This window comes from Coenobita brevimanus, chromosome 46, assembly GCF_032717465.1.
Source record: "Coenobita brevimanus isolate Jiangsu-jjx chromosome 46, ASM3271746v2, whole genome shotgun sequence".
In the NCBI taxonomy this organism is placed as follows: domain Eukaryota; kingdom Metazoa; phylum Arthropoda; class Malacostraca; order Decapoda; family Coenobitidae; genus Coenobita; species Coenobita brevimanus.
Genome location: NC_136999.1, coordinates 37,393,000 through 37,407,823, shown reverse-complemented (window position 1 = coordinate 37,407,823; position 14,824 = coordinate 37,393,000). Strand labels below are relative to the sequence as shown.

The following is a 14,824-nucleotide window of genomic DNA, read 5'->3' as shown; positions in this document are numbered from 1 at the left end:
AAAATGAGACCACTCACGAGGACATCACCCGCACCTTACAACTAAAGGTTGAACATTTGACTTCGTTCAGTAATCTTGGCCTTTTAATCGAGTATTCTCAAAATGGAATTATATTATTCTTGTCTGACCCTTACGTCTTCCATTACGCTTTGTTGGAGCAAAAATGTCCAAGTTAAACTTGTCATGTGACCTTTATCTTTGACCTATTGTTCTAAATAGCACAAGGTCAACCCACCGGGTGACCATTAACCGTTCAACCATGTTTGGTCTAAATCAGATCAAAACCGGTTCATTTATTTCACTCACAGACACATAAAAGTCGTACTTTGCCCTTGCTTTGTTACCTTGATCATCGACAGATTGTCCACAAACTTCAGAATCTTCGTTCCTGCTGTGCCTTTAGCCCTGTCACAAAGATTGGTCTAAATTGCTCGAAAACTGATTACATTGGCCTTGCTAGGTAAATATTTATCTTGCCCTGTGACCTTCATCTTTGATATATTTAAAATCAGTTGAAAGTTGGTCGAGTTATTTTGGTCACTCCCCTTCAACAAATTTGCAAAAATGTTAACCCATTCGCGATTTCAGTGCATGCGGGTGTAAAAAGAAAATATGAAGCAAAGGTATATTCTAAAACAACTCAGCTTAGTATCTTGGTGTCCTTATGATCTCTTTAGTCACCTATCCGCAATTTTCAGTTGTATATGCGAAGGATGGTTATCACTATCAAAGCCGAATTAACCTTTTCCTACACCGATGTCTGATGTGCACTGGCTTTTCGATCCGCAACTTCCAGTCAGGATTGGCTTTTCGATCCGCAACTTCCAGTCAGGTAAATCCTGACTGGCAATTGTCACAGGATGGCATATCCCCGTGAAAAACTGTATTAGTTCAATAATCTCCCTTGCAGCATAACTCATGGCTCCACGGCCTCTCTGATCTCAGGTGGGAGGTATACCTCCAATATCTTAACGATGTCATAGTCTACATGTCACATCATCAGGATGTTTGAAGCACATCTTCTAGTGACTGTCAGTGGGACAAGTAGAACAGTCTTGCGGATGATAAGTTACCTCAAATCCCAAAACTGCTCTCAGTCCCAGTCGGGAATCGATCATATTTATCCAGTCAACAGCCAACTGCTTTACCACTTGATATGAAGTAAAAAGGAAGAGACATAAGACACCTACAGTAATTCTGAAATATTTGTATTGTTTAATGGTATGCCAGTATTATGTATGCTAAAAGTATGATACAGACTAATTAAAATTCTACGGCGATATTATATATGTTAAAGTGTGATACAGACTGATTAAAATTCTTATAAGTTTGTTTCACGACATACAGTAGCTCTAAATATGCAGGACGTCCAATTATACCTATAACTAAATCTATAAATACTGTACATTTTTCTTACCTTCTGAAAACAAATAATGTAAATCGCAAATGAATCCATTACTAAATTCTTTAAACTAGTCTCCCAGTGCGACGTACCTGAAATTAATCCTTGCTGCGAGGAACTCAACAACATTATGCGTGGGTCCCCTGAAGGTGAGTCGTTTACCCCCAGGCGCCGTTGGGTCGTCCACCATCAGCGCTTCGTGCGTCGGGTACGACTGTGACGAGACCACCAGGCGAGGACGGTGGGGGAACCTGGGATGGGATGGAGCCTTTACTTTTCTCTGTTGTATTTAAGTGATTCAAAGTGAAAGCATATAAGTTGTATTAAGAAACTGCAATATCATTAAAATTTGGTAATTGTAGGTACTGCATTAAGAGCAGGAATTAGTATAATCTTTTTTCTCATATTTGGCCTAAATATTCTGTCTCCCCGACGTGAATGCTGAGATGTAGGAATATATTGACACTAGATTATGATGCTGGTCACATCGAGGTGCTATGGAGAGTATGTATATTAGTGGCATTGTCTCCTTCTGCCACATAGCTACCTGAAATAAGCTGCAAAAGGACAAAAGCCTGGACCAAGAATGAGCAAACACAGTATAACAAAGGGGTGTCCAGGCTTGTGTACGGTCACTGTTAACAGTCTGAGGAAGTGCTATAAAGAGAAAAGTGAATACCAAGCACTTAATTTACACAAAGTCTAATAATAATAATAACAAGGGACTCCCCATGGGGGGAATAACACCGGCTACGAGCCAATACATATCTAGCGCGGCTCGAAATATGACTTTGACCTTGTCCTACTTTCACGAACTATGAACTCGTAGGAGATTTTCATCCCTACTACACACCTGTAATATTATGTAACGATATCTTGAGTGGTTGCAAAGTTACCATGGTAACAGACACACAAACCTTGATCTACTTTCACCAGTTTTGAACTCATAGGAGATTTTCATCTCTACTACAGATGTGTAAAACTGTGTGATGACATCTTGAGCAGTTGTAAAGTTATCCTGCTAACAAACACACAGACAAAATGAAAACAATCGTATGAAATTTTCATCTCTACTAGACACCTGTATAATTTTGTGATGATATCTTGAGCGGTTGCGAAGTTATCGTGGTAACAGACACACAGACCTTCACCTACATTCACCAGTTTCGAACTCGTGATTTATTGGTTTCCCTACTACGCACGTGTAAAATTATGTGATGATATCTTGAGCGTTTTCGAAGTTATCATGATAACAGAAACAGACACAGACAAATTGAAAACAATACCAGATTCGCTATTGCATCTGGTAATACTGCTGCTATTACTACTACTACTGCTACTACTACTACTAATAATAATAATAATCTGGTCTTTTGTTTCTCAAAAGCTTTCAGTTCCTCCTAAGGAATTCACTAGCGCTCGATTCTTATTTACACTGCTGCATGTCACAAGAATCCTGACATCACTCCCACACAGTACAGACTTCAAAAAAAAAAAAAAAAAAAAAAAAAAAAAAAAAAAAAAAAACTTCCACTGAGTTCGGGTGAACATAAAAGCCAGGGAGAGAAGTTATCAGGCATGAGGGTTGTCAGTGAAACTTAATGTCTGATGTGAGAGAAATTATAAGAAAGAACATGAGTCCGAGGCTGGATATCTAAGGGCCCGTCCACACGAGCGGGCAGTGCCCGACGGGCAAACATTGATAACAAATCACATTGCAATTCAAACATTTTAAAAGTGGCTGGCGGGCTCGATCGTAGATGACGTCATAAGCAGGGAAACCACTGGCAAACTATCTATAACACCCTTGCCCGTTGTTGAGGCAATGCTTGCCGTGTGGACAACAAAACAAGTGTGCCCAGTGGTGACCAATGGCCGCCAGAAACTGTTTGATCTGGTAACACTGCTAAAAAAGCGGGATATACGGTCAGCGGGCAGAGCCCGTCAGGCGTTGCCCGCTCGTGTGGATAGGGAATTAGAAGACAGATGAATGGCAGAGGTGAGGGGCAGTAGGAGTATGAGATATGGGAAAGACGTGAATACTATTGATGAAAATGTCTTGGCAAAGAGATCAATGGATATTGTAAAAGGTTCTGAGATGATGAAGCTGAGAATTATCTACTTTCAGAGAAAAATGGGAATGTAAATGTGTTCGTGTGTGTGTGCAAATGCTTCAACAGATGAGAAGAAAAGGAAAGTCAGGAAAGTTTTGTGTAGGTATTGAACTGTTTCTCTCTCTCTCTCTCTCCCTCTCTGTATAATATTGTGTTCGTTTGTACAGTACTGTATTTTTATAATGTAATATTTTATTTAAGTAATATAGTATTTTATTAGGAAAAATAAGCTTATGCATTGGCAAACTTTCCCATTGTTTAAATATAGACCACTTACTTCACAAACTTCGAAGGGAAGAGCTGGGTTGTGGGGGCAAGAACCAGGCCTCTGTCAGCAGTCCAGGTGGCCACTCGTTTTGGCGGGATAAATGATTCGCTGTACGGCAAAAACGAGTACAGGCTCACTCTGAAAACATTTAATAAAAGTGATCTAAATAAGTTCATTTCATATTAACAACAACAGTAACAACAACATCGACAGCAAAGATGACAATGATGGCAATGATGATGATTTCGAGAGGATGTTTTAAATCACAACACTATTGATTGTTTGTCATTACCCTGACCATCTTTCCCAGCTGAAGATAGGATGGGGTAGGCTCCACAACACAACGAAAGAAAAACCAAGACATAAGAACTCAACACCATGCGCAGTGAAGTTGTCCGGACATTCATTTACACGTCACACAAAGCCGCGGAATCCTGGATCCACCACCTTGCAGACCTAACCATCAGACATTACCTTTATTTGTATGTATTTAAATATTTATTCAATTATTACAAATGTGTTTTTCATACACCTGCCAGATAGCGACAGTCAAGTTAGAAAGGTTTACCAGAACAACATCATGAGTTCATCCTTAAAATTTCGTCAAACGTATCCATTACCCTGTCAGATCCATAGTATCACCCATTTCCATACCTTGATTTCTTAAACACTCATTTACTATAGTCATATACTTAAAATTTATCCTTCCATCACCCTGTCTGCAATCATTGTCTCCATAATCCAGACCACTTAAACATATATACCCTTGCTTTGTTAATATACCTGCCACCAGGCAACTTGTCTTGTATACCCCGTTCCCTTCATGAAGCGTGGCCACGTCGATGGCTTGCTACTTTCTGGGCAGTGGTTGAGGGGCAGGGCTTAAGAAACAAGTTGCCTGACAGCGGATATAAGCACTTTATATCTACAGTATTTCTTATTCTAATCACTGAATACACTGCACACACATTCCTCATTTATATTTTCAATGCTCTTACGTTTGACTTCTCCTCATGCAAAGCAAAATACTCTCGCCCATATGTTGATCTGAACACTGCAGTAACACACCTCCAAGTACTCCTCATATACTCTTCACACCCAGGCCTCAATCTTAGTATCAAGCTTATCATGGCATCGGTCACCATCTTTCCAGGAACATCCCACATTCTACTCCCACTGCACATTTACCTTGATTTTCCAGTACTATCTTTCCAGGAACATCCCACATTCTACTCCCACTGCACATTTACCTTGATTTTCCAGTACTGCATAGAGGTTCTTAAGCTGCCTCACCTACTCAAGTCGAGGTAATCCCGTCATCATCATCATCATTTCACTTTTACCCCCATCAGAAATGTAGGAACTCGAGGCTAGGGTACTTAGTCCTGGCTTTTCTTTTAGTTACTGTAGTCCTTTTACCTCAACTTGGTCTAGAGTTTTGTTCTTTTATAGCTTATTTCAAACTTGATCAGTAGCAGAATAACACCATACTAGGGAACTACACTTCGTGACTAGCATCATATTCTAGCATTGTCCTATTGCTATATCTTAGCTTTCAAGACTGAGAGCTGGCAAGTTTAGGTCGTTAAAGTAAACAGGTTATAGTTGCAAAACCCCTGAGTGGCATATAAGCAAATTTTCGTTTCTTTCATCACCTAATCCAGTGTTACCCCATGAGAAGCGGAGCCTGAGGCTAGGTAAGTTCGTCTTGACATTTAAGATGAGAGTGACCAGCCTCACTCATCCCTGAGTGGCAGTACTTGAGCAATAAACCCCAATCATCCCTTGGATATAAACCTTGACCGGCTCAATCCGATTGGAGCCCCTTAACTGCCCACTAAACCATGGTTACCACCCAGCGTAGTAATTGGTCACTTGGTGTACAGGAAACCATCTGGCTTGTCACACAGTGTAGTGTCACCCTTAGACAGAAGGAAGAGGAAAGAATGAAGGAAAGAAAAGCATATAAACACCTAATAACTCCTCTGATGTAAGCCTTTATATACAAGTACCACTTGTAGTTGGAGCGCCCAGACCCACCAAACTATCAGGCATCTTTTTATGGAATATGGCAACCACCCAGCATAGTAAGTAGTTTTCTGGGTTATAGGAAATTATTTGGTTCGCTAGTCATTTGGGGTCATAATGGGTTTTGCTGGCTTGGTCACTTATTCCTCAGCGAATTGTTCTGCTCCTTACACCTCAGTATTTCCTTGTATGTTATTGATGTAATGAATGTCGATATTAAAATGACATAAATAGCATACAAGAGAATGTTGAATATCATTATCTATAATAAATTGCAAAAAAGGAGCTACGAATCCCTGTAATGTGACTATTAATACGTAGCTTAGAGTCATTTGAAAACAACACTGTATAATGAATAAGGATGATCTTTGGCAACTTTTATTAAAATGTAATGAGAGCTCGATGCATAACAATGTTTTTTTTTTTTTTTTTATGTGTCCGACTCTGGGCATAGCCTTCACAGCCTGCTCCCAAGGCCCAGTAATCCTCCTACATTCCATACACCTCTACATGTTACCACTTCAGCGCTAAAACACCCACCGTCCATATTGAATACATGCTAGGGCTGTCTCATACAGGATTGGTGTACTGGTATTAGCGGGGGTAATTGTATGACATGTCGACGAGTCTTCTGGTAGATCAGTAAAGTGTGCTTCTATGAAATTCAAACCCTCAAACTGTTCCCTGCCCCAGCCGGGATTCGATCCTGGGTCCATTAGGACTGCAGGCAGCCTCTCTACCGATTGAGGCACCGCCTTCCCTAGATTCAGTTGTTTTAGTATCGCTAAACAATACTTAGCCAAATTATTTGTGCTTTAATATTATTATTACACAATTATTGGGCATCTCGGTGATTATCAAGCTAATGTAACATTGCTTGCTTGAGTTACCAGTTACACGTAATTTAGCAGGAAGTGCTAGGTGTGCAGAAAATGTCCAGAAAATTCATGGAGGCTACAAGGCAAGGAAGTGGATTTACTTATATAGCATGATGCACGAGTATATACCACCTTATAATATACTAAAGGTGGTTAACTTCTTTTTAAAAAATACCTGACTTAACCCCGTGTAGCGGAGGGGTTAGTATCACATTATGATGATTACCTGAATGTTGTCACGTCGTCGTTGATAATGGCGATGAGTGAGTCAGTGCGGGAGAATGTCCTGTGAAGGTGGTGGAGGGTGTGGAGGCGGTGCAGTGGAAGGCGAGTGAAGGCGAGCATCCTCGTTCGCTGAATCATCAGCAGGTGACTCTTGAAGGACGACTTGGCGAAAGTGGACAGGAAGTCTGGGTCATCACTCACCACCACCACAGTCAAGCTCCACACCACCTCACTCAGCTATTGATGGTGTCAGATATTAGAAGGATGTTAAGAGCTATTTGATATCACACTGTTCTTACTGGTTGCTAATACTTTCTTGCTAATTTACTAAGTTTTGCACTGCACACGAATAGGTTTTCAAGCTTTATTCTAAACTTACGACGCCGTGTACATGGGTAATTTTACCATTTTATCTCTGAACTCATATTTTCTTTTCAAAAACCTTTATGGTTTTATCATGCAGCTTTAAGAACTGCATACTCGTAGTCCGTATTACCGACCCAGTTATCTCTACTACTCTACGATATTATTTTATGCCACTAAGTCACAGCATAAAAGAATTCTATAGTAATCCAATAAAAAACAAATAACTGATCCGACTTTTTTTTTTTTTTTTTTTTTTTTAGGCTTACTAGTTCGAGCTGGCGGCATACCAAGGTAAACATTCCAACACCAGTACACAAAGTCACCACATAAAAGCAGACTATAATCATGCGTTAAGAAAGTAAGGCAAAAATAAAAAAAAAGTCGATCCAGTGTTGTTCATGTGTACAGAGAGAGAGACAGAGAGAGAGAGAGACAGACAGACAGACAGACAAATAGTAAGTTTATACAAAATGAAGAATTTAGGTGTGCATATCAGAAAGTATGCGTTGGGGGTTCCATAATATTTCACCACCAGCTAATGTGTACTTCAGTCTGCGATTTTACACTATATGCAGAAATTTTTTTAGTCAATCCTGGGTCATTTTACACACACACACACACACACACACACATATATATTTATATATATACATATATATATATATATATATATATATATATATATATATATATATATATATATATATATATATATATATATATCCATCATCCAACCCTTCTTTGCCCCATGAGGAGCGTAGAAGCCCGGGGCTAGGCAGTAGGTCCTGACATTTAAGATGAGAGTGCCCAGCCTCACTCATCCCTGAGTGGCATTACATGAGCAATAAACCCCAACCATCCCTTGGATATAAACCTTCTCTGGCTCAATGCGATTGGAGCGCAATAATTACCCACTAAACCACCAGATGCCAAAACTTGGATATATGGTTACCACCCAGCATAGTAAATGGTTTCCTGGTGTGTGTATATATATATATATATATATATATATATATATATATATATATATATATATATATATATATATATATATATATATATTGTATATGAATATGTATCAGTCTGTGTGTGTGTGTGTGTGTGTGTGTGTGTGTGTGTGTGTGTGTGTGTGTGTGTGTGTGTGTGTGCAGTAAACTACAAACGGGAAACTTAAAGGAAACGACTCGAGTTCAATAATAGTCGAACCCCAGGCCAAAAGTTAGCAGATACTCTTATTTTTCCAAAGAAGCTGAAGGAAAGAAAGACAAAATACGATTTTGTTAGTAATGAGGGCACATTGATTTTTACATATACAAAAGATGAACAGTGAAAGGAAAAGAAGTTAAATATAAATATAGTGTCCTCCATTCACTAAGAAAAAAAATCTGCAGCAGTTGGACTTGAATTGCTGTAGGTTTAAGTACGGGGGAAACTATATTAGGGATGCGAGTTCCACTCAGTTGTGCTTGGTATAAGTATAAAAGTTTCATTGTCCTTGCTAGGATAGTGCTACGAGTGAGATTATGTTTTGGTAACCATTAATATATTATTGCACAACCTACCTGCTGAGCTTCATTAACAGTCTTGGTAAAATGTTCCTGAGTTGTGTTCTGGTCTTGACCATGAATCTTGCCCTCGAAAACTCCCAGACCCCAGGGTGCTCTCAGCCTGGGCAGATCCTGTACCAGTGGAATACCTTATTAGACCTGTCGTTCACTTCTACCTGCCCTGCTAGATCCTAGTGCGGCTATTTGCCAGTTACTCCAGAGGAGGGTTGGATAAACTTATGTCATATAATATTGTAATTACCGTTCATCATACGCTATGCCATTTGCAGACATACAGTTTCTTTTCTGATTTAAATATGCTGCAAGCATGTGCCACAATACCGAACTAAAATACAACTCACAATCCATTATACCTACACTGCATTACGGCCCACCACACCATAATAAATTCACCACATCCACCACACCATAGCAAGCCATTTAGTCGTTCAGCATAACTAACAAAAGATCTTTGGGAGTGACCGGTTGTAGTGGCCACTATCCTTCTGTCCTGGATTCCCGTCCAGATGAGCCTGGAGTTACAACACCAACAGCAGCAACAACAATAACAACAATGACAACTATAGAACAGACTATAAAAAAACAGAGCAGTGCATTCCACAATTAATCTCTCTCTTTATCAAATAATTCTCTTTAAATATGATGATAAATAAAATGTACAAAGACCAGTTCTTTATTGTTCACTGTAGGATTAGACTTGCACATTTAGGAGGCTTACGGCCAAGAAAACATCCCACATGGCTTAAGTTGGGCTGGGAAGGGGTGTTTGGGGAAAAGGCAATGTCCATGTGAGGGAATTAGAGTCTTATGTTTGCGTATATCAGGAGTCGATGGTTTCTTCCCCCTTATTACGATTCGCTCAGTCGATTTATGTCCATATACATTTGGCAGCGAATTCTGTCGGCAGTCCTACAGTACTTCGGTCTCCATGGACCATGAAAATCCGTCTGGTGATTCTACAGCAACTGACACGGATTATTTGGCCATAGATCAGTGTCATCTGTGTCATATGCTTCGGATTCAAGACAAATTTTCAAAGACTGTAAACAGAAAAACAGTAGATACAAAACTTTAGTTGGCAATAGTACTGTACCTACTCTGTTCTAGCTGAACAGGGACATGAGAGCTTGGTGAAAGTGCATAAGGCTAAGTAGTGAGCAACCATTCAGCACCAAATGCCTACATCCTGTGTTGCATTATAATTTCCTCTTTAGCTCGTCCTTCTCTAGCGTACAACTAATTATTGCCGTCTGCTTTAGATCGATAAGTAATGAAGTAACACGGGAAGCATGATTTAAACTCACCCTGGACACGAGGGAGGTCCAGTACGAGCCATCTGTCACCACAAACACGGAGGAGTGCCTGCATAACTGTGTGGCCAACAATGCGTCAAGTGCAGCATGAAACTCTGCCACTGACTGGGTCAGGTCTGGAACAAGCATCAATTAGGAAACAAAATAATGGTATCTCGCATAGTTCATCTGATCTTTATCCAATAAATACAGTTAATGTTAATATTGTATTGTGTTAATCATTTAGTCTGTAAGGTGATGTCAATAATTTCGAGACTTGAATGATTAGTGATTAGATATGTGGTCCATTTTCCGGGAGCTCTGAGAATTTTATAGCTTTTCACTTATACTGCTTTTGTTTCTGGATCACTCTCATCGCATGTATTTAATGGGAAAGTGGGTTAGCATGATGACTAAAGTGATAACAAAAGAAAACTTCAATACAGCTATAATCACTGTCAGTATTAATGAAGTAATATTTGATAATATATGGAAATTTGCTTATGATTTTACACTGTGGCAAAGTGATCCAAGATCCCCATTTTGACAGTTTAATTAAAAACCTCCTTTAGCACGTTGCTAATTATCATTTGCAATTTATGTTTAGGCTTATATGCTTACCAAATGGCTCATATTCTGCATTGACTTTGGCACAAAAATTTATAGCGCCCTAACTCCATTTTACATTTAGTCTCCTGTACTATTGTCGCGGCGCGAAATTCTGAGGTTGTTATTATCGTGCCCTGGCAACCTACCACTCAAAAGTGTGTCTGATTTCGTGTGTAATATGAGACGCATGTGATTCGTGTATATGTTCGTGTATAATAATATTCGTGTATAATGTATTCGTGCATAATAATGTGATTCTGTATAATATGATACGAAATCAGACGCACTTTTGAGTGGTAGGTTGCCAGGGTACGATAATGACAACCTCAGAGTCGTGCGCTGCGACTATAGACGATGTAATCTAACAAAGATTATAATTTTTTACTTCATGGTGACACCACAGAAATTTATAAGAAAAGAATATTATACCCAAATTTGGAAAAGCTATTTAATAGGGAGATACGACTATTTCAGCCTATGTTAGACCCTCTTGATGTGGGTATAATTCTTTAATTTCAGTACTTCAAGGCACCGGGAACTAAAGACAAGTTATGAAAGTTCCGTTTTCATATAATATCGAATTTTGGAATGTACTAAATATAACATTCATTCCTTTATAAAGTAATTACAGAATTTTAAGGCCCTATGAAAGGATGGAATATATCCTGAAATTCTTAAGGCAGAAAATGATGAGTTGATGAATGTGGTTTTGAAACTTTTTAATGTGGCTTGGGATAATGGTGGAATTCCAGAAGAGTGGAAAAATGGAGTCATTATCAAAATACCAAAAAAAGGGAGATTTAAGTGTGTGTGGAAATTGGTGGGGGATAACTTTGACACCTGTAGTTGCAAAAGTCTTCTCAAAAATCTTGTTGAACAGAATAAAGCCAGTAATTGATAAAATTTTAAGAGAAGATCAAGCTGGATTTAGGGTCGAGGATGTAATGATCAGTTTTTTTTTTTTTTTTTTTTTTTTTTTGTAAGGCATCTTGTAATACCAGAGATTTTATCCCACCGGTTGACACCAGTGTAACAGTCGCAATTTATAATCTACCATTATTTTTCAATCAGTGTAATGTTAGGATTTATAATCTTACCGGTTGTTGGTACTGGTTAACTTACCTATTGATAATACAGATGGTACTCGACTTAGTCTCCCCTCCTTGGTTAATAGAAAATTCACTTCAATAAAACAAAAGGGGGGAGGGGGTGGTGTTTTGACTTGTATGGTAGTTGATAATTGTTTAAGAAAATTTTGGTAGCGTTTGTAGTTCTTGGCCGAGTCTAGATCAAGTCAGTACCACGTGTGGTCGTCGTTCCCTAAGCGAAGGAATCTTGAATTGGAAGGGGAGTGAGTTAGGCACGAGGACATAATTCCCTTGATTAGGTGTGACAAGAAAAAAAAAATTACATATACTTTATTCTACTTTAATAATTTTATACTGGTTTTCAAAACACATGTTTAATTAAATGACCTTTTGTCATATGAAAGAAGGTTGTACATTAAAACCATGGTTTGGGTGATCATTCCTACAACTTGTCACCAGGCGAAAACAATTTGGTACATACAAGCGATTTCTGAGGTCATCGTACCTTACTTTTTTTTTGCCAGTTATTCTTGGGCTCGACAATAGCCTTTTTACAAGCTTGGGTTGTCTTTTCGGGCTGGCATAGCCTCGAACCAATAAAAATAATTACTCGTGTTCTATTTCGTCCGTATAGTATACTCTCATCATGCAATTCTCTATAATCCACAAACACTATTAACTCATAATTATTAATAGTTCATAATCATCATTACTACATAATCACCAAAAATGCGTAATCACTCGGTCTTGTGTAGCCTCGAGGAACAGTTCAAAATCGCATAATCACCAAGAATACATAATCACTCGGGCTTGTTTAGCTTCGAGGAACAATTCAAAAATCACATTATTGCTCAGGACCACTAAGTTCCCTTCCACGCTCCTAATTTTCTAACACATTCATATAAGAGAAAGAAAACGGTTAATGAATTTGAATTTCGCCTTTCCGTTACAAGATCACATCACTTTTAAATTTCTATTCCTTATCTACAAAAAAAAAGAAGTTCACTTGATAGATCAATGATACCATTTCAACTACATTTGGTTTATAAAATAATTCATGGGTAGTGTAATGTGTGTATGAAAGAGCCTATGGGCAATACCACGAGAAGGCCTCATGCACACTCTAGCGTCGCCGGTGTCTGGGGACTGAACCAACGTCCATTACACACGATGTCTGAGCAGCAAATCTTACGTTAAGCTTTTAACAATATTACTTCATATGGTTCACACTAAGTAAGGATTAAACAAGGAAAAAGGGGGGGGAAAGGGGAATATGGACAGCTCACCTGAACCAACGTCCATTACACACGATGTCTGAGCAGCGAATGGGGCTCCCCGGGTACGCCAGAGATGCCACTGCCAGATCAAATGAGTTGGTGTTTTTGGAATATGGTGGGTTTCAGTTCTCTTCACAATTCATTTAGTAGTGTACACATGACGCCAGGACTTTTGATTGAATTGGGGAAAATTTGGGATTCAATCTTTACTTAATTTAGATACTGAATTTACCACTGTCCTGCCTTGAATTTTGGGGCAGCTTATGCCATCTAGTGATGGCTAAGGCAAGCGGGACAATTAAATCCTCACAAATGACATTATTTAGGCCTTTTCGACTGTTAATCTTACATATTTGGATTCTAGCAGCTTCATTAGTAAGCATTTCACAACTAGGATACGGAAAGAATTGTATACCCATCATTATTCTGTTTAAGGTTTAAACTTGGCGCCCAACAACGACGCACAAACAAGGAGAAAAGCTGCGCGCATCTGTTATTCATTACTCGAGCAGATGGAGGAATTCCCATAGCTCAACACTCACAATTACATCACCCATGCATAGATACAGATATGTATACATATAGAAATAAAGTTAACCCAACATCAATTATTAACATATGAATTACTACTTAGGACAGGAATTTATAGACTAGTATTCAGGTTACACCCTATCTAACTTAGAAATTACAGTACTTCTAAACACATACATGAATACTAAATTTGTGGCACTACACGGCTCCCACGTTCGGAAGACAAATTTTACCCAAGTCAATCATCTATGACATGTGCATGGATGGAATGTTGTTACTCTGATAACTGCTATGAACACTTTGAATTGGAATACCTTTCCCCACAATCGGTGGCACCTGTCGGTCCACATTAAACACCTGATGCGTACCTCGGAAGGTCGCTTACTCACTTCATTAGGAGGTATGATCACTCCTTACACGTGATGTTATGAGGGAATTTATGCCCCAGTCAGCCTCAGGTTTTGGAGGATAGCTTGTCGCTCACCTGAGCTCGACAGGGTCTCTCGAGAGTGAGATCACCACGGGAGGCACTTCCTTCCACTCTTCCATTCGCATTCGCATTCACTCTACTCTTTTGTTTCCAGCTTTCCTCCCGCAAGAGGTGAGCGCTCATTCTGTCCTGAAGACTCCACTACCTCACAAACTGTGCTAACTGTAAGGTGAGGGGATTGATCACTCCCCTCGAAGTAAGGCACTTCCCGGTTCCAACAGGAACTCTTCTCTCTTTTCCTTTTTACACCCTCTCCTCGGGGATGAGTCCACCCGGAACATAACTTTAAGCAGTTATGTTTCACAACATTCGTCTCATGCACTTATCTACTTTTCTAACTAACACTCCTCTATGAGCCTCCGAGGGGCATTCCTCACTCGCGGTGGTAATCGCTCATCTTCGGGCTCCGGGGCGAGCTCCTGTTGCAACGGTTCTAAGAGCCATTCCTCGGTACCGTAATATGGTTTTACCTTTTCAGCAGCCCTTTGTATTCTTTTTCCACTAAATACATTTTCAATGATATAAACACTTCCATTTAGTAGCACTTCCATCACTTTATACGGGCCATCCCATTTGGCATTCAGTTTCCTACAGGTACCCGGCTGTATGGTCTCTTTTTTCGCCCACACCAAGCTATTGACTCCAACCTTCTGCGCTCTCCTCCGCCTGTTGGCCACCTCCCGGTACC

At 39.5% G+C, this 14,824-nt stretch overlaps 1 protein-coding gene across 1 annotated transcript in view; it reads right to left on the bottom strand.

Moving 5' to 3' along the window:
- The window catches only part of LOC145398696 (uncharacterized), a 50,346-nt gene extending 42,953 nt beyond the window's left edge, over positions 1–7,393 (bottom strand). The window contains exons 1-4 of the mRNA XM_080271497.1: positions 7,358–7,393; positions 6,917–7,152; positions 3,794–3,922; positions 1,495–1,653 (exon numbers count right to left, since the gene is read on the bottom strand). Of these exons, the coding sequence (XP_080127623.1) occupies positions 1,495–1,653; positions 3,794–3,922; positions 6,917–7,152; positions 7,358–7,393 (560 nt within the window). The remainder of the gene's footprint in view (positions 1–1,494; positions 1,654–3,793; positions 3,923–6,916; positions 7,153–7,357) is intronic.
- Positions 7,394–14,824: the final 7,431 nt, after the last annotated feature.